The sequence below is a fragment of the Rhipicephalus microplus genome, unplaced genomic scaffold, assembly GCF_043290135.1.
Source record: "Rhipicephalus microplus isolate Deutch F79 unplaced genomic scaffold, USDA_Rmic scaffold_14, whole genome shotgun sequence".
NCBI classification, from domain to species: domain Eukaryota; kingdom Metazoa; phylum Arthropoda; class Arachnida; order Ixodida; family Ixodidae; genus Rhipicephalus; species Rhipicephalus microplus.
This window is the reverse complement of record NW_027464587.1, coordinates 7,792,929-7,816,818: the sequence shown is the minus strand read 5'-3', so window position 1 is coordinate 7,816,818 and position 23,890 is coordinate 7,792,929. Positions and strand designations below refer to the sequence as shown.

The 23,890-nt window shown below is 44.8% G+C and overlaps 1 protein-coding gene across 8 annotated transcripts in view; it reads left to right on the top strand.

The window, feature by feature from the left end:
- Positions 1-23,890, top strand: part of LOC119181217 (DNA excision repair protein ERCC-6) — a 794,400-nt gene that overhangs the window by 333,072 nt on the left and 437,438 nt on the right. For 5 of the 8 annotated variants that reach the window (XM_075882812.1, XM_075882811.1, XM_075882810.1 and 2 more), the window contains 2 exons: positions 9,892-10,027; positions 11,192-11,725. In XM_075882812.1, coding sequence (XP_075738927.1) covers positions 9,892-10,027; positions 11,192-11,725 — 670 coding nt within the window. The remainder of the gene's footprint in view (positions 1-9,891; positions 10,028-11,191; positions 11,726-23,890) is intronic. The other 3 variants (XM_075882814.1, XM_075882813.1, XM_037432398.2) reach the window with 1 other exon arrangement.

Sequence of the window (23,890 nt, the reverse complement as noted above, 5' to 3'; positions counted from 1 at the left end):
CCTACCTTTGTTGTCGACACTGACACTTCTCAAAATTTAGTTTAGGTCGCTGGTCCTAGCTTATCTGAAAAATTATTGATGGGCGTATGCTATCGCCCACCTTCTTTTGATCGTATTTTCGTATCCAAGCTTCACAAAAGAACTTCTAGGGCTCTTGACCTGTTTCCAACTAGAAAAATGTACTTATTTGGCAATTTTAATTTTTCTGACATTAACTGGTCATGCATGTTTTTATCGTGTAGTGCTTCGTGTGAATTCATTGAGCTATGGGCTGACTTCAGTTTCACCCAGCTTGTTTCAGAGCCCACTTGCAGTGATCCCACTCCTGCGCCAACTGCGCCGAAATGCGCTAAATCTGATTTACTGCACCATCCTGATACTATGAACGAAAATTGCACCAAACTGCACCAAAGTCGGATTTGGAAGCGTGTATCACGGGCAATAGCCACGCCCCGCCGCGGTGGTTTAGTGGCTAAGGTACTCGGCTGCTGACCCGCTGGTCGCGGGTTCAAATCCCGGCTGCGGCGGCTGCATTTCCGATGGAGGCGAAATTGTCGTAGGCTTGTGTGCTCAGATTTGGGTGCACGTTAAAGAACCCCAGGTGGTCAATATTTCCGGAGCCCTCCACTATGGCATCTCTCATAATCATATGGTGGTTTTAAGACATTAAACCCCGCAGGTCAATCAACCGGCAATAGCGACGCCGGCGCGTTAAAACATGTGCATGATGTTCTCAGGGCCACCAAAGTCACAATCGCGTACCTAAAATTATTCCGCTGAATTAACAGTAGTTGCACGTGCATCTTAAGTAATCCACGATGCTATGGTTGATGCCGACGCAACTTCTGTTGTGCAAGTCCGTTTAACGGTGAAACGCACTCTCCGCAGGTGCTCGTGGCATCTAGTTCAATCAGTGCCTGAAACTGTCGTGGTAATTCATCGGTGAACTTTTTGATATTGCCGTCTCATTTCCTGCGCTTCGCGTCCCCAGAAGAACACTTGCACGGTGGAAACGCATTGACACCTTTCCTTTAGTGTACTTTATTTATGGATACTTTATTAGTGGAGCAGCGGGAATTCAGTTTTAATACGCACGACTTTCAAAAGGGAGGCTATCGCTGACAGCTCTGGGGTCGGAAGGCCCACGTTGAAGTGGCTACGCCTTATTACAAGTCTGTCTCTCGCTTTCCAAGGTGAATAGCTGACGGCTAAAAAAGTTAAACATCACGTCATTGCATTCAATACTTCATTTTTTTTTGGGGGGGGGGGGGGGGGGAAGCTACGTCGCTTGAAGGGCGTGTTTGCGAGCACGCTATCTCGAGGCCTAATGAGCCATGTTCATAAAATTTCTGGGCTTCTGTAACCTTTGTTTAAGTAACTGACAGGGCGAAAACCGTTTTGGCAATTGGAGTGATCATTGTCTCTTTAGCCAGCATTCATCAGAATTATGTTACGTCGTGTCCAAAAGATACTATTTGTTTTTTTCACTTAAGCTCTTAGCAATGAATGCGATGTTAACAGTCTGTTCGCATTGAGGGTACAAGATAGAAGGGTATAACAGCCGTCTTTAATGCCTGCCAAATTAGTGTGAGTGCTAGTTATCACACCAAAAGTTCAAAACAACCCCTCCCTCCCCCCACCTTGCGTTCCTAGTTTCTTCCTGCTTTTTGAAGACGGGTGGCGCGTTCCTCTCTGCTTTAGTAACAATCCTTGGCAGGCCTGGGGCACGGGATTATGCTATCGCATCTGCACTCCTTGCGGAGGAGATTGGCTGGCTCTTTTATTGCGATAGCAATTATATGGACAGTCTTGGCTGTTTCTTTTTTTATTTTTTTTGCCATCGCCACTTCCGCTGTACTTCTCAGTATATGTATACGCATCTATATATATGAAAACTCAAGAAAAAAAAAATTGCTCCTGTATCTGCATGTTTTACTGCAAACGTCGCCGAAAGACGGTAGTCTTGCATTTGGAGAGAGTGAACAAAACGTTAACTTAAAGTTCTGCACAAGAAAATCGGTGAATGGTATTCTGGAGGCGCTGCGTGAGAGTGCCTCAATGCGTGTAGTGGAGGGGAACGAGCGCATTGAGGGACGTAACACGCGAGACATGCGCGCTATCTAGCAGTTATCTCGTAAAACAAAGTGAGCAGCATGCACGCCCATCTCGGAGGCGATAAGGTGTTGAATGTGAGGCGATGGGTAGGTGCCACCACCATGTCATCTTAGCAATGATTTGAAAACACTTGCGTTGCATCCTCAGCACAGCGTGATACACACTACGGTCCTTAAAGTTACTTATGTATGGCTTTTCTAGTATAAATAGATACACACAGATTATTGATGTGTTGTTATTGTACCTCGGATATGTTCAATAATTGCCTTTTAATTTTAATCAACAATCGCGCAAGTCCTTTTTTGTGCTGACGACCAAAGACTGGAAGGTTCTCCTTGCCGGTACAGTGCACCACTTCAGCTCGGTACTCTTGAGAAGCTATCAAACATTTGTTATGTTAATTTTTTTCATTATTTTTTTACCACTCCTCATGTAATACCTCTAAACTGGGATCTTTGAGGTAACAAATAAATAAATAAAGTATAAACCCTGATTCTTGAGCAATATTGCTGGGTGCTCTTGATGGGGTTAGATTTTGGTCGTTTCGGGCATCGTTTCAATGGACAAACAGACTAGTCCACCAACAGACAGACAGACAGACCAAAAATTTTGCGTCGAAGGTCTCCACCCAAGAAAAACTATCGTCTTAAAAAGAAAGGATGAAAAGTCGGCCGCTATCGGAGCTCAGCTCATTGCGATGCCCTCACGCACGCTTATCTCCCTCGCATACTTTGCCCTGCGAATGAGGCGGGTGGTTAGATGCTTGTGCACGCACGCTTATGCTTCAGTGGGGAAAATTGTATGTCTTCGGCTTTCATTGGAATGCATGGAACGATTGCGTTAGTTGCCGGGCCCAACACGAAGGTTACTCCGCTGGCTGCACAGACCCTGTTTGTGAAAAGAGCGCGCTTTTCATACACAGCGAAATATAACTGGGATACTTGTTAGTTTGCACTCATCTATGCTTAGAATTATATTTTGTGTGTCGTTTTTGTGTAAATAGCACGTTAAGTGCCGAGTGGTAAATGTTGTTAGTTCACTCTTGTCTTGTCTATGTTGTTTTCATGCGTCATTTGTGCATGAGCAGCGCACTGCCGTTTCGATCTGCTTTTCGTTTTCAGTGCTACATTCCAAGTTGTTGCTATTGCAATCATTACTTTGCCCTTGCGGAGAAACTGTGTGTGACAACCGGGTAGTCCGGGGCCATGCTGGTCGCCGGACCGAATCACACACACGCACATAGATGGTTTCCACACTGACCGACTCGTCAAGTGTGCTGTATTTATTTCATTGCAACATTGATGCTCTTGGGTGCCCGAATGGTAAACTAATCTTATCGCACTGTGACTTTTGTATTTCTGCTTTAGCTGCGTTTGGCACCCCTGCTTGCACGCATTTACCCGCTTGTAAATTACACCATGCGTAGGGGGATGTTATCAATAGGGATATTACACAAAACATGACGGCGATTGCCAGCGACATAGCCAGGTGGGGAGGTCACATCAAGAACGAGCCGCCCCTCCCAAAATATTTTTGCCATGGCAAAAATATAGCTTAACATAGGGGGCTTGGCAGCACCGTGTTCGGGTGGTTGCTCATGAATTTCTACTTTTTCGTCCAGATCGCCCTGCTGCAGGTGGATTCCGTCGTTGGCTCGGCGGAACTCTTCCCACCGCAGGGAAACATCGTCGCGCCTGCGCCGGACAGCCCTGTCGACGAAGAACCATCATGGAAAGCAGCGCCTCAAGTGCCCCTCCCCTACCATGTGGTCAACCGAGTGACGTCAGCGGACACGCTTGAGCTTCAGCATAAAACCTGGAGCCATCTTCAGCAGTCTTTCAGTGGGCTTGGCAGCACCGTGTTCGGGCGGTTGCTCATGAATTTCTACTTTTTCGTCCAGATCGCCCTGCTGCGGGTGGATTCCGTCGTTGGCCCGGCGGAACTCTTCCCACCGCAGGGAAACATCGTCGCGCCTGCGCCGGACAGCCCCGTCGACGAAGAACCATCATGGAAAGCAGCGCAAGTGCCCCTCCCCTACCATGTGGTCAACCGAGTGACGTCAGCGGACACGCTTGAGCTTCAGCATAAAACCCGGAGCCATCTTCAGCAGTCTTTCAGTGGGCTTGGCAGCACCGTGTTCGGGCGGTTGCTCATGAATTTCTACTTTTTCGTCCAGGTAAGTGAAAATGAATTTTTACTTTTTCGTCCAGGTGAGCGAATCGTCTCTATTAGAGACGATTCGCTCACTTTAGTAGTGCTGCCGGGCCCACAGAGTCTGCTTTCTTCATTGTGTGATTGTTTGCTTGTTATTAGGCTACTGCTGTTAACATCAAGTGATTTGGAGTTAAACCCTGGACCCCACTCAGACTCAGAGTCTGGTTCAGAAGCCACCTTAAATAGCCAGCTCCTCAAGAAAATTCAAAAGGAACAAACAAAGACCAATAAAGCGCTCACTGCTCTTTCCGAAAACTTAAAACACATAGAAACTACAGTAGGCAACGTACAGGAAAGATTAACTGCCTTAGAAAAAGAGTTAGCTCGCCTACAGCAATTCGAGGATAAACTCGCCAAGCATGAGGTGATGACTGTAGAAACAAATAAACTGGTGCGAGAGCTATCAGTTAAGGTAGAAGACTTGGAAAACAGGAGCCGCCGGAATGACATAATAATCTATGGCGTGGAAAAGGGTAATAACGAACAAAATACAGATTTACAACAGCGGATTGTTAAGGGCATTTTTAAAGACATCCTCAAGGTGAATTTTACATCTGTAGAACGCATGCACCGAATTGGCAGGAAAATACAAAATCGAGAGCGGCCAGTAATTCTTAAGCTGTACAATTTCTCTGAAAAAATGTTAGTCCTTCGTAATATCGGCAAACTGAAGGGAACAGCGATATCAATATCTGAAGACTTTTCCGCACGAGTTCGGGACCTGCGCAAAAAACTATGGCAATCAGCAAAGGAAGATCGGGAAAATGGTGCTAAGGTCACTCTTGTATTCGATAAACTAAAGATAGATGACGACTTGTACGTATGGGATGAAGCAAAAAATGCATGAGTTTCCCTGAGAAGGGTTCGTCACGATGGTCACGCGAAAAGCAACGCGTGACACCTGCAAGCTGCCACACCGTTTTCATTGGTATGTTTGAATGCCCGTAGCATTGTTAACAAAACTGACAAGCTAGAAGAATTGTTATTTTCGTACACTCCTGATATTGTCGTGATAACTGAAACGTGGCTGCACGCAGACATTCTTGATTTTGAAATTCTTCCTTCTTCATACTGCCTACTTCGGTCAGATCGTGACGGTCGCGGGGGCGGGGTCGCCATTGCAATAAAGGTGGTTTGCAATATCGTAGAGAAAAGGGTATCGCAAATCACAAAAGCGTTTGGTGCACAATATTTGCTCACGATGCTCCAGTACTGATCGGTGGCATCTACAGAAAGCCTAATGCGTCTGATGATTACCTTTTACAAGTACATGACTATCTGGTTGATAAGGTTACCCCCCGTACCAAATTAATACTTACTGGAGATTTCAATCTCGCTATTGACCGGGAAAACTTAACAAGTACTAGAAATACCGCCAACAGCGAGCTATTATACAATTTAATGTTCAATTTTTCATTGTCCCAGTTGGTCCAGGAACCAACCCAAATTCAAGGAAACACTCGCTCCATACTAGACCTAGCTTTTCTTTCCGATAACCTATCCGGTAAAGCCACTGTAGAAGATGGAATATCTGACCACAAAATTTTAATCATAACTTTTAACCTTGAATGCTTAAATACCAAACCCGATGGCACAAATTCATGGATAGCCGTGAAAGATTACACCAGATATAATGATGTTTGTGTTATTGATTACCTCGACACAGCACTAGAGACTTTTTCTCTAGAGGAATGTGAGCGTGTTAATGGTATGTGGATTCAACTGAAAAAAATAATTTCGTACTGTGAACAAAATTTTATCCCAACGAAACTAAAACGCACACAAAGAAAAACACCATGGATCAATCGCCGTATTATTCACCTTAAAAGAAGGGTACAGGGAATGCACAAGAAAAAGAGGAATCCAATCATCTTAAAGGAACTTGCATCTCAGCTTAAGGCGGAAATTAGAAATGCAAGACAAACTTTTTTTTCACATACGTTATCTCACTTCATGACGGATCAGCCGCAAAAATTTTGGCGTTTCTTGGCACGGCTTGAAAACCCAACAACTGAAGTAGAAATTGAGGGCACTATCGTAAAGGACGCGCAGGCCATTTCCTATGCTTTCAATAGGTATTTTCAGGCGGTATTTACACGTGCATGCGCACCAAGCAGCCCTGTTGCTCCGGTGCATCCTTTTTTAATGCCCGATGTCGTTGTCACTACGGAAGGTATTCTGAACCTGCTGTTGCAGATCGATGTTAAGAAATCAGTGGGTCCTGACAATATTTCAAATGTATTCCTTCGACGCTACGCAGAGCAACTGTGTCTCTTCCTTGAAACAATTTTTAAAGCATCCCTGCTAACAGCTTCTTTACCTGCAGACTGGTTGTGTGCAAAGGTAATTCCAATTCATAAAAGCGGGAGCATCGAAAAGTTATGCGTGAAAGCCAATAGAACTCTGCGATTTTCGCACCAAAATGTGCATCATTCCTCATCTTTCGTATGGCAACAGGCCGGCCTAACTTTTGTACACCCTCAATCAAAATATGCTTCATCAATCTGGTCTCCTAATCAACAATATCTTAACAGATAAAATGGAATCCATCCAAAATTGTGCAGCCCACTTCATAACTTTAATATACTATCACTATTCCAGCATCACCCATACCAAACGCGATATTGCCCTTCCTAACATAGATTTTCGCCGCTCTGTCACCCTCCTATGCATGTTTCATAAATACCACTACAACTCTTAGACCAGTCGTCCCTCTGTTAAAGCTTCTTCGTGCACATTGCGTCGTTTTCATAATCATCTCAGTTTCAGATGCGTCTTCGGCCACACACAGTCATTCAATAATTCTGGTTTACCCCGTGCCATCACAATTTTGAGCAGTCTTTCTAATGAAATTGTTTTGTTAAGACACTCTGTGAAATTCCGTGAGTATTTGCAAGTTAATATGTTGCCTTGATTTTCGTATAAAGATGTGCTTTTTTTCTCATTTCGTATTTTACTACAATATACTACAGCGCTTGTTCTTTTCTCTTCCATTGCATAATTTTCTTCATTATTTTTCTTTGATGCAGTTTTTTTTATGGTATATTTATGGGGAATTTTCTCTACCCCCCCCCCCCCCCCTACTCAATGCTCTTGGGGGCCTGTAAGGTATTATGAATAAATGATTAAATAAATGTAGCCAAAAAAATGTTTCTGGTATTTGTAAAATTTTTAAATGATGTTCTTTACGTAACGTAAAAGGCACAAGCTCAAAGAAGCAGAATCTTTTTTGTGAGTGGAAAGAGAGCGTAATGTAGCCACACTTGTCCGCCACCCATGACTCATTAGTCTGTTTGCCAATAGGTGACATCAGGAGCAGACATGCTTCCTTTGACTGTCAAGTGATGGCGCTGTAGAAAGCTGCGACAAACAACACGCCACGTGTGGTCCCTTTGATAAAAAATGACAGCGTGTGTAAAAGCTGCACCTTACTTGTACTTACTTATGTAGCAGAAACCTGGAGGCTCACACCGAGGGTTCAGCCTAAATAGAGGACGACGCAGTAATGAAAAGCAAAATGGTAGGTGTAGACTTGAGAGACAGAGAAAGAATAGGATAGGTCGGGGAACAGTTGAAGAAATTATAGTTGACGAAATGGGCATGGGCTGGACACGTAAAGCAAGATAACCTATGTTCGTTAACTGACTGTATCGCAAGAGAAGGCAAACGAGGGAGGGGAGGTTGAGAAGTTTGCGGCTACAAAGTTTCAGCTCAAAGCGCAGGATCTGGTTGATTGTGGCACGTGAGGGAGGCCCTGCAAGCTGATGAGATGATGATTATTAGCTGCTTCAAGAGATTGAAGCCCACTCCTACTCCTGGTGCTTGTCCTTCTCTATCTTTGGTCCTTGCTTAAAGAGCTTGTCTTTGCAAGGAGCAGTCAAATAAAGCGTAACAGAAAATGTGGCCAACAGAAGCTAATGGATTAGCACCCATCTCAGTGCTTGCCATGCTGGCATCCTACAGGTATTACTGGCAAGTTTTTTTCAGTGACAAGTGAAGCCGGCACTCTTTCTGTCTACTCTGTCCTTTTTTCCTATGTTCGCGCCCTGAAAAAAAAACTTGCCATTATACGACTACACACCAACTAGCTTCCACTCTTGCAAATTACATCCTACAGACTCTTGTGCTAACTGGCTTTCAGACTTGTTGCTTTCCATCCTCCTGCTGTTGTTTGGCTGCTCTTAGCATGAGGCAACATCTGCACAAAGCTCATCACACGTATAGGCAGTTTCATGTGCACATGCAAGCGCCAGCCAGTGCCAGTGAGCTAGTGTTCTTTTATACCTGTGCCTATTTCGAAAGGCTATCCAGTCGATGGCCACCACAGCTTTATTGACTGTATGTAGTTGCTACACTGTTACACGGCAGTTTGAAATGGCCATGAAGTGGTTTAGACATTTTCTGCAAAAGTTGTGGGACTCTGCCACTCTTTATTTTCGCATGCATGTCTCCTAATGTTGAATAATAAAAATTCTCCTAAACTCAAAAATTGTCAGTTTTTGTTTCCCCATTTTAATAAGTTATTTATATGTAGTTAGGAATACATACTTTATTTTTAAGCTGTTGAGCAGTGAAACTGCTGTGAGTAAGACAAGGCAAACAGCATGCACGTCACTGCTGTCAAGAGTATCAGCAGTTCACACATTCTAAGTGGTAAAAATACTTCATTAACCCTTTCAAGTACCATCTATACAGAACTGTCTCTGTGTGATATTGTTACATTATTGTTTCAAGGCGTTCAATAGTGTATTCCAACAAAAAAAAAATGTCATACAGCTGAACCCCATTACAAGAGGCACTGATATAAGAGACAAATGGATAAAAGAGACACCAGTGTGCCTATAATAAAATACGGGCTGATAGGAAAATGCATACAACGTACCCTGCTTATAAGAGACATATCATCTTAAAGACAAGATTTGCTGCCTCGAGCATGCCACTTATAAAGAGGTTTAACTGCAATATGTTAATCTATGTGTGTTATAGCTACTACTCCAAACTAAATATGTGTCTATTCTGAAATCAGTGATGCTCTGTTTTTGCATAAACTGTATGAAATCTCAGGCAAGAAATATGACACAAGTTCATTTTTGGTTATGTTAATAATAAGTAGGGAAAAAAAAGTTGTGCTGTATTGTATTTCACATGTCTTGCAGGAAGTGGTGCTTCGAACGACATGTCAATTGTGCTTTTGGAAGAGCGATCATGTGCACATTGGGAAATGAAGAAGACAATATCCTGGAGGAAGAACTTCAATTCAGCCAGAGCTCATTAAGTCTAGCTCTTTCTCAGCCCATAATAGATAAAATTTGCAGAAACAAGTGATGTGTCAAATAATTCATAATGTTCAAATGCTTTTGTAATCCCGTCATTCAAGGGCCATTGAAGTTTCAATGCAGTTGTGGGGTACTCTGCTGATTCGATTGACTATTGACACGGCGGCCTTAAAAGCATCTCATGTAGCAGCTGGTGCTTTATCATTGAGACTATCTGTTGGGAAGCCACCTAAACTTTGCATGTGTGACACAGGTAGCCGGTCTATCATGCAGTGGGTGCTTTCAGTTTCACAGGCCTGGGCCCCGTGCTTCTTGTGTGCCCGACCACTGTGATGCACCAGTGGGTGCGAGAGTTCCACTGCTGGTGCCCCCCGCTGCGTGTCGCCATCCTGCATGACTCGGGCTCCTTCTCTGGAAACAAGGTGAGATTCATCAGCAGAAGTGTTTTGCATTTGCCACCATGCCTATTAGTGGCGCCCAGGTTTAAATGCACATATATACCCCATGAAATAGATGACTGCTTCTATGGCTCAGTTGCATCGGACACGTTATTTGAATGTCGCAAGTTCAGTCCATGCCGCTACTTTACGTTACGATTAACATCCCGGCATCATTTGTCTTCCTCTAATACAGTGAGCTTTTTAAAGCTGCTGCCGTTAATTTTGCTATCGTTAATTGAAGAGAGTGCAAATTTTCTGTCTTTAATCCTTGCACAAAAACCTAAGTGTGATGTCACTGATGTTCTGTTGTATTGTGAACTTATTTACAGCGCAACACCAGAAAAATACAGGACAGGGAAGGAGCAAAAGAGAAAGAAAAGACAGCGCTCCTTCCCTGTCCTATGTTTTTCTGGTGTTGAGCTGTAAATAAGTTCACGATGGATCCTAACCAACTGGCCCAACTTACTGTCTTACTGTTCTGTTGTATTTTGGCCAAACTAACTCAATGAAACTGACAAAAACTTGGTATGTCAATTACAAGCCGCAGCTGTGGCTATTTCACGCAAAGAAATAACAAAGGAAGGGAGCGTTCTCCTTGACACCTTCCATCGTTATTTCTTCGCGCGAAACAGCAACAACTGTGGCTTCTAATTGAACATGCCCAGCAACGTTCACTTCTAAATGGTATGCCAAAAGAACTTCTTTTTGGGCGAGTTGGTAAAGTTTCTGGCTCTGTTAGGGCACGGTGTAATTCATCTTTAATGATCTCTGACTGTGTACATGATAGCAAGAACTCTCAGCGAGTTAGTGTGGGAACTTCATGGTTGCTTACCAGTACTGGACGCTGGGCGAGTTGGTTATTCATAACTACAAAAGTGCACAAAAAATAAATGCCAGGCCTGCGCATAAGACGAAGCACAGTCACAGCGAAAGCTAGAAGAGCGGCCTTTTAGAGCCTTTTCTAAAGACTCATTGGGTAACTACTGCAACCACACCTGCTTGGTACCCACTACGGCATTATCAATAAAAATTTCGTAGTAGGCCAGCATTCGCTATGCTATTTTTCATCATTCTTTTGAGAAGAGTGGGCATCGCTGCAGCACAACGGGCAACATGCTGAGCAATCCTTTTTGCTTTGTGCTTCAGGTTTTTCTGGGTATCCATCTGGCACGAGACTATCTCCAAAGGACATGCGCACAACACGGACCGGGGCCTGCTCTGCAATGGACGGCGGATGTCAAGAACAACACGTGTGACACGGCTGAACTTCGCTTCATCGTGCCAGCGTGGCTATCTACGACTGTGACATCACATCACGTGCTGTATTCAAGGGCTATAAAAGCTCCCCCGGTTCCGTCGTTCGCCAGTGGACATGGCTGCAGCACAACGGGCAACATGCTGAGCAATCCTTTTTGCTTTGTGGTTCAGGTTTTTCTGGGTATCTATCTGGCACCAGACTATCTCCAAAGGACATGCGCACAACACGGACCGGGGCCTGCTCTGCAATGGACGGCGGATGTCAAGAACAACACGTGTGACACAGCTGAACTTCACTTCATCGTGCCAGCGTGGCTATCTACGACTGTGAAGTCACATCACGTGCCGTATTCAAGGTCTATAAAAGCTCCCCCGGTTGCGTCGTTCGCCAGTGGGCATGGCTGCAGCACAACGGGCAACATGGTGAGCAATCCTTTTTGCTTTGTGCTTCAGGTTAGTCATCACCATCTTGCTTATTGTATACGTAGTGATGACCGATTTTTAGTGCTGCTGCCCTGCCCACTGTGTGTTCATTGCTTTCTTAATAGTGTTGTTCTGTTATCAAGGGATCTTTTGGCATGTGGGGATATTGAATCAAACCCAGGGCCTCCTAACGAAGATATGTTGAAGGAACTGTTGGAAGGACAAAAGAAGCTTACTTGTGTTGTTGAACGCGTTGAGGAATCGCAAGTAAAAATTGAAAAAAAAATTTCAGGTTTAGCAGATTGTATAGACAGCCTCGAACAGAATTTGAATGAACTTAGCAGTTTGTCTACCGACGTTAAGAATATGAAGGTGTCAACATCAAAGCTTGAAGAGCAGGTATCAACACTTATTGACAAAGTAGATGACCTTGAGAATAGAAGCCGCAGAAATAACTTAATCATTTACGGGTTAGAGGAGCCCCCTGACGAGAAGTATGAGGACCTGAAAGCTAAAATAGAGGAAGATATTTTTCAGCAGAAGTTGGAAATAACGGTAACAGGCATTGAAAGATGTCACAGGTTTGGCAAAAAAACAAAGGCCGGGCCACGACTTGTGATCATAAAATTTTTTGATTACCGGGAAAAAACTAACGTTTTGTCGAGTGCATTTAAATTAAAGGGAAGCACATCGTCCCTGTCTGAAGACTTTTCCAAACGAGTTCGAGAAATACGGAAGCAATAGTGGAAAAGTTCAGAGGAGGAAAGGCTGCGTGGCTGTAAGACAAAGCTAGTTTATGATAAGCTTAAGGTTGATGACGTCTTGTTTGCATGGGACGAAGGAAAGGGTCACGCTATCGGCTGAAGAAAAAAATCTAATTGACACAAAAACAAGCACTATGGCGCACAAAAATACTAAATGTAAATTGTAAGAGCGTTCTTAATAAGGCCACTGAATTAGAGGCGTTAATACTTTCTCATGATCCTGCTATTGCTGTCTTGACGGAAACGTGGCTAAGCGACTCAGTTTTAATAGTGAATTTGTTCCGTCTGGCTACAGCGCATACAGAAATGACCGGGCTAGTAAAGGCGGCGGCGTTTGTGTACTTTTCAAGGATAACCTTAAAATATGTAGAATGGATGATGTGCCAGGAGTAGAAGGTATTTTTTGTAAGGCTTATCACAACGATGTCTGTTACATTATAGGAGGTGTTTATAGGCGCCCAAACGCTCCTGTTGACGTACTGAATGAATTGAAAAACTATTTGAAACTGAATATTAAGCATGATGACCGGATTATGATGACAGGTGATTATAATTTACCTAATGTAGATTGGAAAAAATTTACCCTGAAGCAGTGCGACCCTTCGGGTGAAGGAAGCTATGCTTGATATTTGCTACATTTTTGACCTCCTTCAGCTAGTTGAAGGCTACACAAGAATTCAAGGGACCACTCAGTCAACCCTAGAGCTTTTCTTCTTTAACCAGGCAATTGCACCTAAAGAAACGACTGAGATATATCCGGGCATTTCCAATCATCATGCAGTACTATTTACTCTAAGTGACACAGTGTTCGATAAGACATTGCCCTGTTTATCTTTCCCTAATTTCGATCGTGCAGATGATACTGCTATCATAGATGTCCTTTCATTCAACTTTGATAACTTTGCGAATAATGATATACATAATTTACTAATTATATACATAATTTACTAATGATATACATAATACTGATATACATAATTTATGGAACTGGTTTAAGGACATTGTCAAAGAATTCATTGAATCACTTGTGCCTCTGGTAAATTAAAAATCGAAGCGAAGAAATCCCTGAATTTCTCGGATAACACTGATGTTAAGAAGGCAAATAAAGCGTCTAAAGAAAAAACGAAGTCTGAACGTAGCGTATTCAGAACAAATAGATAAGCTTTCAGTAAAACTGAAAAATCAAATTCAAACAGATAAGCAGCGTTATTTTGGGGAATCCTTGCCGCATTACTTGACCTCGAGTCCCGAGAAATTTTGGAGAAGCATTTCGCCCGCTTCAAAAGAGTGTGACGTTTTTAATGTCGATGGTATTCTTACGCATGATATTGCTCGAATTGCAAATGCTTTCAACGATCACTTCAAATCTGTTTTTTCTTGTGACAACTCTGTATTACCGATCTTTGAAACTGTTTCGTCGCGAATGCCCGATATTGTTGTTAGTGAACAGTGCATATTGAACATGCTTGTGAACCTTAATATCAGAAAGTCCTCTGGACCGGACAATATCCCTAATCGGTTCTTAAAGAGATACGCTGAATGGATGTCGAAATACCTCCATGTTCTTTTTACAAAATCGCTGCGTGAGGGCCAGGTTCCAGACGACTGGAAAACAGCTAGAGTCAAGCCTATCCATAAATCGGGCAACAAGCAGAGTGTCAAAAATTATCGCCCCATCTCGCTAACTTCAACCGTTTGTAAACTTTTGGAACACATTATACACAATAGTATTTCATGTTTTCTGGACGAACATAGTATCTTAAACCAACATCAGCATGGATTCAGGAAGGGATTTGCAACGACACAATTGGTATCAACAATACACGACTTCGCTACTTCAATTAATAATGGAAAACAAACATATGCAATTTTTATGGATTTTTCAAAAGCTTTTGACAAGGTTTCGCACAATAAATTAGTATACAAATTAGAAAAAATTCTCGGGAATGATCAACTTATTAAATGGATATCGGCCTACTTGAAAAACAGGGAACAGTTTGTAGATTTTAACAATCATTCTTCTCACAGGGTTTCCGTTGACTCTGGCGTCCCCCAAGGGTACGTTCTGGGTCCCCTTCTATTTATTTTATATATTAAGGACATAGTAAACGGTATACCTGTAAATATAAGGCTCTACGCGGACGATTGCGTTATTTATTCTGAAATAGAATCCTCAAAAGACCAAGTTTTGTTAAACGAGTCGTTTAACAGGGTTGTTTCCTGGTGCGAGGCTTGGCGAATGTCCATCAATTTTGAAAAAACAGTGTACATGTCCATTTCTCATAAGAAAAACAAATTAAATTTTCAATACTTTACAAACAATGCCATTCTTTCCGAGGTTCAATCCTACAAGTATCTTGGGTTATGGATAACAAATAATCTTAACTGGACAAAACACATTGACATAGTAACTTCCAAGGCTAATCAGAAACTGTTCTTTTTACGAAGGACTTTGAAACTCTCCCTTCCATCTGTCCGTGTACTTGCTTACAAACCGATAGTCCTCCCCATACTTGATTATGCTGCAGTGATCTAGGATCCATTTACTCGAACTAACATTCATAAAGTCGAAAAAGTACAAAGAAGAGCCGTTCGCTTCATATATAACAGTTATGGACGAACCTCGGTAAATGAACTGTTAGTAAGAGCTAACTTACTTTCACTTTCAGAAAGAATCCGCATATCCCGATTAAAATATTTATATCAAATAATTAATGGGCATTACAAGATGGACATCGGAAAAATTATTTCATTTTCTTCAGGTTACGCCACCAGACAACGCCATGATCGTACAGTAACTCCCTTTCGTACCCGCAATAACTGCTTCAAATATTCTTTTTTCCCCAGAACTGTGCAGGATTGGAATAGTTTAAATAACCATCAAGTCACAACACAGTCTTTAACATCCTTTGCCACTGTCTCGAACAACAGAGAAAATAATTTTACTTGTGTGCTAGTTCGGTTTTCTTTTCTTAAAATGAGAGTGATGTGTCATCGGTAAAATTTTTGTTACGTTTGTTTACATTGTAGAACGCAAGTGATAGTTATTTGTTTGCTTTGTGTTATATGGCTGCCTACTATGTGAAATGTGATAGGCTGTTCTATCTGTTTGCCTGGTGGTGTTATATGCTGATGTTTACGTCTTTTGTACCGACCTGCTAAAATCCCTCCAGGGGATTGCAGTACCAATAAATAAATAAGTAAATAAATAAGCTGCTAAACACTTGCATTTCGTGCAAATTGTTCATGCAGTGGCTGACGACGATGAGAAATTATGCCTAAAATCGGTATGCGCCACAGTTGATAGGTAAACAAGAACAAGCTCTTGAATTGAATTGGAGCATTGGATGACCCACTCGTTGCTTTATTCGCATTGTGCGACGACTGGTTATTTTTTCGCTGTTTTGAAACGCTCTATAAATCGTATTAACGCGATTTGTTTCCCGATATCAAGCCTGCCTAAGGCAAGTTTGCCAACAAGTCTCAAGCACCGGCGTGGCTCAGTGGTTGAATACTGGGCTGGCACCCAGCAGAACCTGGGTTGGAGCCCCGCTGTGTCATTGGCACTAGGTGTTTCTTCTAATTTCGTGCGATGTGGTTACGGACACTGGTGGCGGCGAATAACTATGGTGACACGTGACCCGAGTTGTGAGCTCATAGCAGCTTTCGCTGTAAAAAGCGACAAAAAACAGAGAAAGCACACACATAATAGGATTGTCAACTGCATAAATGTGCTCACGCACTATGTCACATTAGTGAAAACAGCAGTGTCCAATAGTCCAACCCTTTAGTACAGTCAATATATCCGATAGCTGCCTACTTGCTTCAGTAAGCACAATTTCAACTAGTATAACTGTACACAAAAGACAAAAAAAAAGAAGGATAACAGGTGTTCACTTGTGCACTTAGATAAGCGGCAAAACCATACATTTTAACCAACTAGCCTAGTTATTGTTTCTCTTTCAGTGAGCATAGTGTCAGGACCGCTTTTACTCCATGTGTATGCTTTTCAAGCCAACCCACAATGTAATGCACAGAGAAGTGGCTGTGAAGAAAAAGGGGGCTGATGCCATTTTGTGATAGCTTTGCAAACGGTTACAGTCTTTTTATTTTTTATTTATTTATACAAGTACCTGCAGCGTTACAAGGACAATATTGCTGGGGGGGAAGCAATTTAGAAAAAAGTAGATACGATAACAAAATATATGCGCATTCACATACTACTAACATTAAAGTATAAGTGAACGGTGGACACCGCTTAAAAAGTGGCAACACATGCAAACGAAGGAATCATCTTGAATGCAGGCACGATTTCACCAAGAAAAGAAACTAAACAAAAAACAAGGTATGAGCAAGGAGACAGGTAGTTAATATCTCACGGGAGGGTAGAATGTAAATACAATTGGAATTGAGATGTTTTATAATGAGATATACAGTCAGGCTCGGCATCCGGCCCGACGTCGACGAAGTCGGCCTCGTGAAAACAGTTTCGCGCGCATGTACTGTCACCGCCGCCCACGAAATATTCACCATCTCTACAGCTGAATACCGGGACGCCCGAAGCGGCAAGTTGGCTGCCAGGTGTTCAACAACTAGGAGCAAGCGCTCCGCAACGCGGCACATAACGCGCGGATTACGCTCAAGCCAAGCGGTCACACTTTGGTTGTTTTGTTGAGGGGCAGAAAAAAAAAAGCGTGCTAGTCCTTTTGTCGGCCATCATGACCACACACGGACACCAAGAGTGAGCAAGACGCGCACATGTGACACACATGCCAGAACGCCTGGAACAGCTCTGGGCCCAATTCCAGTCAGAAAACGAAACCAAAATATTGTTCGTTTTAAGCAAAAGTTTGTTTTAAGTGGGGCCGTTAGATGTGGGCTCGACTGTGTACTTTTTGGAAGTCTGTTTCAGTACATGGAGCTGTGAGGAAAAAATGAACATTGAACACATTCGTGTGGCAGCACATTTCCAAAACTTTACATTCATGATCGCAACCTGTAGAGATGAAGCGAGGGGTGAGGTGGAATGTACAAGTTTTATTCACTCCTGTGAGATGAGAATAAATTCGAAAATAAAGCTTCTATGCAATGGTTAAGCAGCGTTGAGGTAGGGTTTTCCAACCAAGGTTTTTTTTTAAAAAATGAAAGCTGCTTAGTTGTATGTTCAAAGCAGCATACAAGTGCTCCACTCTGAGAATGTTGTACTATAAATCGGTCTTTGTTGAGTGCTTAGCAATAGGTGCATCTACAGCAACATACACTTAAACCTGTATATAACATATTCCTCAATATTACAAGTATAATGATGGAATGATGACAACAAAAGGGAACAACAAGCATCATCGCAGAGTAAGGCATCACGAGATCGGCGCTCGAGCTCCTTGATCTTCCTCGTCCTGTGACTATCTTGAATCTTCCACCTGCCTGTTTGGTTCGCCCAATAAACCTCTGGAACTCTGATCCCGCACCCTGCTGTCGACCATGCAAGTTGACGCTGCCCAACAAACAGTACCTCTCGCGGCTGCTATTTGCCCCGGCCCGGTTCATCAGCGAGACCCCCGATCTTTGCGGGCCAAAGACCAGGACTTCGAGGACTGGCTGTCGTCATACGAGAAAGTCAGTGGACCCAACAGGTGGGATGACGCTGCTATGTTGGCCACTGTCAATTTTTATCTCACCGACGTGGCCAAGCTGTGGTATACGAACCACGAAACCGAGTTCGTGAATTGGTCCTCCTTCAAGGAGGCGATATATGCCGTTTTTGGTCGCCCTGCCTTACGAAAGCTACGTGCCGAGCAACGTCTGCACACACGGGCACAGGAGCCAGGTAAAACTTTCACATCATACATAGAAAATGTGATCGTTCTCTGATGGCGCGTCGATGCTTCCATGAGCGAGAGTGCGGAGATACAGCACATTATGAAGAAGGGCGTGGACGATGACGTTTTCCAGATGCTTTTCGCGAAGTTTCCTAGCACTGTGGCAGAAGTAGTGACTTTGTGCCAAAGCTATGATGAATTGCAGAGGCAACAAGCTCAGACGCGATGCTCATTCCAGACAATCCAACCAGTGACCGCACTGGACGTTGTGGCTGACCAGACAAACTTTCTTGCACAAATGAAAGACTTCGTGCGAGAGAAAGTGGCTCGGCAGCTTTCTCTACTGCCTTTTGCTCAATGCCAGGAACTCTCGCAGCAACAGCCACTGCGACACCCACCATCATTGACTCCCATGCTCCGACGTGTGGTCCAGGAGCAGATTTTTGAGATTATGCCGGTGCCCTTGCAGCAGCCCCCCATCACCGCGCCTCTTACTTGTGCTGAGGCACTAAAGCGGCTGCAGCCATACCACCCCATGCTCTTCCAGGGACTGCCGTATACCTCAGCCCCGACTCAGCCGTCTACCGCCTGGTTGATTGATTGATTGATATGTGGGGTTTAACGTCCCAAAACCACCATATGATTATAAGAGACGCCGTAGTGGAGTGCTCCGGAAATTTCAACCACGTGGGGTTCTTTAACGTGCACCCAAATCTGAGCACACGGGCCTACACCATTTCCACCTCCATCGGAAATGCAGCCACCGCAGCCGAGATTCGAACCCGCGACCTGCGGGTCAGCAGCCGAGTACCTAAGCCACTAGACCACCGCGGCGGGGCGTCCACCGCCTGGGTTCCTCCCATTGCCACCACAGCCTCAACTCACACGCCTGCCGCATGGGCTGCTCTCCTCGTCGCCAATACTTGGAGAACGCGCGATAATCGGCTCATCTGTTTTGCGTGCAGTGGCTCTGGCCATATCGCCCGTTACTGAGCTTCATCGATTTACCAAGTCCCGGATCATGCGCAGACGACCCGCGGACGCCTCTGCTCACAGGCAGCTACGTCACATGCACGTGATCTAAATGTCCCGAGCCATCCCGAGCGGCCTCGGGCCATCTGCGTGCTTGATGCTGACTGCATTCGCCGTGGCGTCTGCTATGCCAAGCTATGCCGTCTGCTCCCTCCATTGCTGTGACCCAGGCCACAACGCTGACCCAATCACTACCTAAACAGCAGTTAGATAGTGAATTATACCTATTTCTGCTGTGATGCAACTTACTGTAAGTGAACTACTTGAGCGCGTGTGCATCGTAGACCGGTGCAGTAGTTCCACCGTTGTTTCTCCTAGCGAGTATAATGTGTGTTTGCGCTACCTTCGGGAATACGCACAATCTCGACATGTCTCAGAACACCGATGACAAGAACTGGGTGCGCTAACACTGCGAAATCAAGAAGCATGCGGAAAGCGGACAGAAAAGCAAAGAAAGAGCAAGAGTGCATCGAAAATTTCTTGTGTCTAACTTAAGATGGCTGCACAGCATGCGCACCACGCTGTCGTCTGCCAGCTGCCCGGAAGAAATTGTTTGGACGGTTCCAAGCCGCCCGCAGGCCGCCAGGCACGCAAAAAACAAACATGCGTCCGAGCTATTCCGGACCAGTGGGCAGAGCTTCCGGTTGGTCCTCGAGAAAAACGAATGCGGCGCCGGCGTCCGGAGCCGTCCGGGACGTGTAAATCGATGCAGCTCACTGCCGTCGTCGCATGCCGGGATACACAGACGCCCGGACACAGAACAGCTTCATGGACCTTCCTACATCTCATCAAGAAAATTCTGATCCTCAGTCAAGCTCGTCTTCACGGGAATGTCCGCGTGCTATGTCTGTTCGCTCACCTTCACCCCGTCGTCGCTCCCTGTCACCCATGCGTCGTCGGCCAGCTCCTGAACACGAGGGAAACTAACCGCCGCAGTTCAGGGGGCAAGAACTGCGCTGTCGAAAAGCTTGCCGTCGAATATTGTCGACATTGCCGTCGAATATTGTCGAAGTTTTTGTAGAAGGTACTCGAGCATATGCTCTAGTGGATACCGGTGCTGCCGTTTTCGTGATAGACGCTAAACTTTGCCGCAAGCTCCGAAAAGTGACGACGCCTCTTAATACGATGTCCTTGCAAACAGCGAATGGGGACCCAGTTCAGCCTGTAGCCACCTGTACTGTCCGACTGATGATTGCGAAGGACCACTACACTGTTGAGTTTATTGTCCTTTCGTCATGCTCACACGGCATCATACTTGGATGGCATTTTTTATCGCGTAACCATGCTGTTATTGATTATGCAAGATCGAAGCTTAAACTTTTTTCATTTTACGACCAACCAAACAGCCTCATTCAGCCCGCCGTACACATACTCGTCGTCATAGAAGGCACTGAAATTCCTCCGACAGCAGCTGTGTTGCTCCCCAAGGTGACTGCATTAGAGACGAAGCTGCATTCTTTGAACCATCAAGTCTCTTCCTTAGTCGAAGATCACTTCTTCTGCCTTATTCAACCCTTTTCATTTCTGAAGGAAACAGTCCTCTTTGCCTCATAAATCCCCTTCCGTATCCCGTCGAACTGTTTCAAGGTGAATCTCTTGGACACGTGCATGCCATTGATAAGGAACAAATTTTTACCATGCCGCCAGATTGTTCCGGTGACTACGACGCCATCAGTGCCCTCAATCCTTCCAATATACCACCTTCCGAGCTTTTCGATTCATCGATATCCGACGGACTATCGCCATATGCACGCTCTAAGCTTCTTCAGCTGGTAGAGCATACCAGTTTCGTGAATCCTTTGACGTTGCTCAACCTACCCTTGGCCGAACTCTCAGTTTCTTTCACTGCATCGACACAGGTTCCAACGCGCCAGTACGTCAGCGACCATACCGTGTTTCCGCCACGGAACGTCAGGTTATCACCGAACAGGTTGATGATATGCTCAAGCGTGATGTTATCCGACCTTCCCAAATTCCATGGGCATCACCTGTCGTTCTTGTTAAGAAGAAGGATGGTACAATTCCCTTCTGCGTTGATTACAGGCGCCTAAATAAGATCACTCGCAAAGACGTATACCCTTTGCCCAGGATTGATGACGCCCTTTATTGCTTACAAGGTGCCCAGTTTTTTTCATCGTTAGATTTGCGTTCGGGGTATTGGCAGGTGCTCTTAGCAGATGGTGATCGTCCAAAAACAGCCTTCGTGACACCGGACGGGCTATATCAAAACAATATCATGCCCTTTGGCCTCTGCAATGCGCCGGCCACATTCGAGGCCTCTGTAATGCGCCGGCGCATTGCAATGGCCTCTGCAATGCGCCGGCCATTGACCACAGCAGGTAATTGGTGGGCTATCGTTGCTGTAGATCACCTGACACGGCATGCCGAAACCACTGCTCTTCTTGCGGCAACCGCTCAGGACGTCGCATCTTTAATCCTGCATCGGTTTGTGTTGTGTCGCGGCCCTCCTCGCGAGCTTCTCAGTGACCGGGGCCGTGTATTTCTATCCGACGTAATCCAAGCACTTCTCCGTCAGTGCCATATTGTACACCGGATGAGTACTGCTTACCACCTTCAGACGAATGGCCTGACTGAGCGGTTTAATTGGACCCTGGGTGACATGCTCGCAATGGATATGGAATCTGACCAAACGAACTGGGACCTGGTTCTTCTGTTTGCGACCTACGCGTACAACACCGCTATCCATGTCACCACCGGCTTTTCCCGATTATGCCTTCTATAAGGACGTCAATCATCGCACACAATTGACACTTTGCTGTCATAAGCATCAGATGTATCTGAGTGCACGACCGTGTCTCATTCCACCCATCACGTCGAAAAATGCCGCCAACTAGCGAAGCAGTTTGCTACGGCTGACCAGCAACGCCAGAAAAAGGCCCGCGATGACGACCACCCTTCTGCCGCAATGTTCGCCCCTGGAACCCTTGTATGGCTATATGTACCATCCTGTGCACCTGTTTTGTTTAACAAGCTACTTTCAAATTACCATGGTCCATACCGTGTGGTAGAGCGCACATCGCCCGTCAATTACGCCATTGAACCACTTACGCCACTTGGTGACCATCGCCGGCGTGGACACGATATTGTTCACGTGGACCACTTTGAAGCCGTACTTCGACCCGCTTGTTCCCACCTGTTAGATCGCCAGGATGGCTTCATCTTTCTCGACGGGGACAATTATAATGAAAGAATGATGACAACAAAAGGGAACAACAAGCATCATCGCAGAATAAGGCACCACACGATCGAAGCTCGAGCTCGTCCATCTACCTCGTCCTGTCGCTATCTCGAATCTTCCACCTGCCCGTTCGGTTCGCCCAATAAACCTCTCTACACAAGTTTTTCTATTCCCGGCTGATACCTCGTAAAAGCACATGTAATTGAGACCTCTGTGCAGCAAAGTAACAGTGGGCAACAACCTTATTATTACGAATTTTTCCCATGGACAATCTAGGAATTTCGCCCCGAATTTCATCATTTTGGCACAATTATGCATCTTCCAAGGTGGCCTTGCCGCAGTGGCCCTGCCTCTGATGAAGGCGAAGCGCATAACGTGCTCATTGCCCTGGTGACTCCCAGGTGAAAGTGAGCACTCGTTATTGCGTGCGGGTGTGCACGAGGTTGCGATAAAAAAGGTGGGGGACATGCCGCGCACAGCAGGGGGGGGGGGGGGGGAGGTAGCAAGCTGAGGTGACCGAGGTGGGTTGGCGAAATAATAAAAAACGGAAAAGATCCAACAGTTGAGAAGGCGCAAGGTGTCTGTAGCGGAACTGCAGCAGATGAATGTAGGGGGTGTGTTTATTATGCGAGTGAATTCATTGCGCAAGTAAATACGGTCAAAATTTCTGGGTAGTAGACCAGTATTCGCTATGCTTGAGTTGGCATTGCAGTCGTTGCCGTTGCAGGCACACGCATGCATGTTCCCTCCTTTCTCTGAAAATAAAATAAATAACTTCAGGCCTGTACGGAAGGCACAGCACAGTCACAGGAAAAGCTGAAAGAACGGCCTTTCAGAGCTTTTTCTTAACACTCATTGGGTGACTGCTGTAAGCGCACTTGCTGCATACCCACTGCAACATTAATTATACAGTATTTACTCTCGTAATGAAGGCACTTTTTTTCTCGAAAAATTGGAGCAATGTTGGAGGGTGCGTTTATTACGTAGATAAATTTTATGAATACTTATTCGGAAGGAGCAAAAAAATGTGGTAATGCAAAAAAAAAAAAAGCTATGTGGCTTACCCTTTTGCAATTGACATACGCATACACTGTTTGGAAACACTTTCTTTGTTGCACTTTACTCATTTTCGGTGGTTGGCGGTGCTGTCCTCTGCAAGCTGTCTCTGGGTCACCCGTACACGCCATAAAACCGCTTTTCGGCTATCTTTTCTCGCAATCATTTTACTGCAACTATAGTATTTGCTGTGATATCGACTGGTGCCCAATAGCGTGCGGTACGACACACTTTGCCAACTTCGCGGTAACCTCGCATGACGATCGTGACGACACCGTTGTAGCAAGTATCCAAC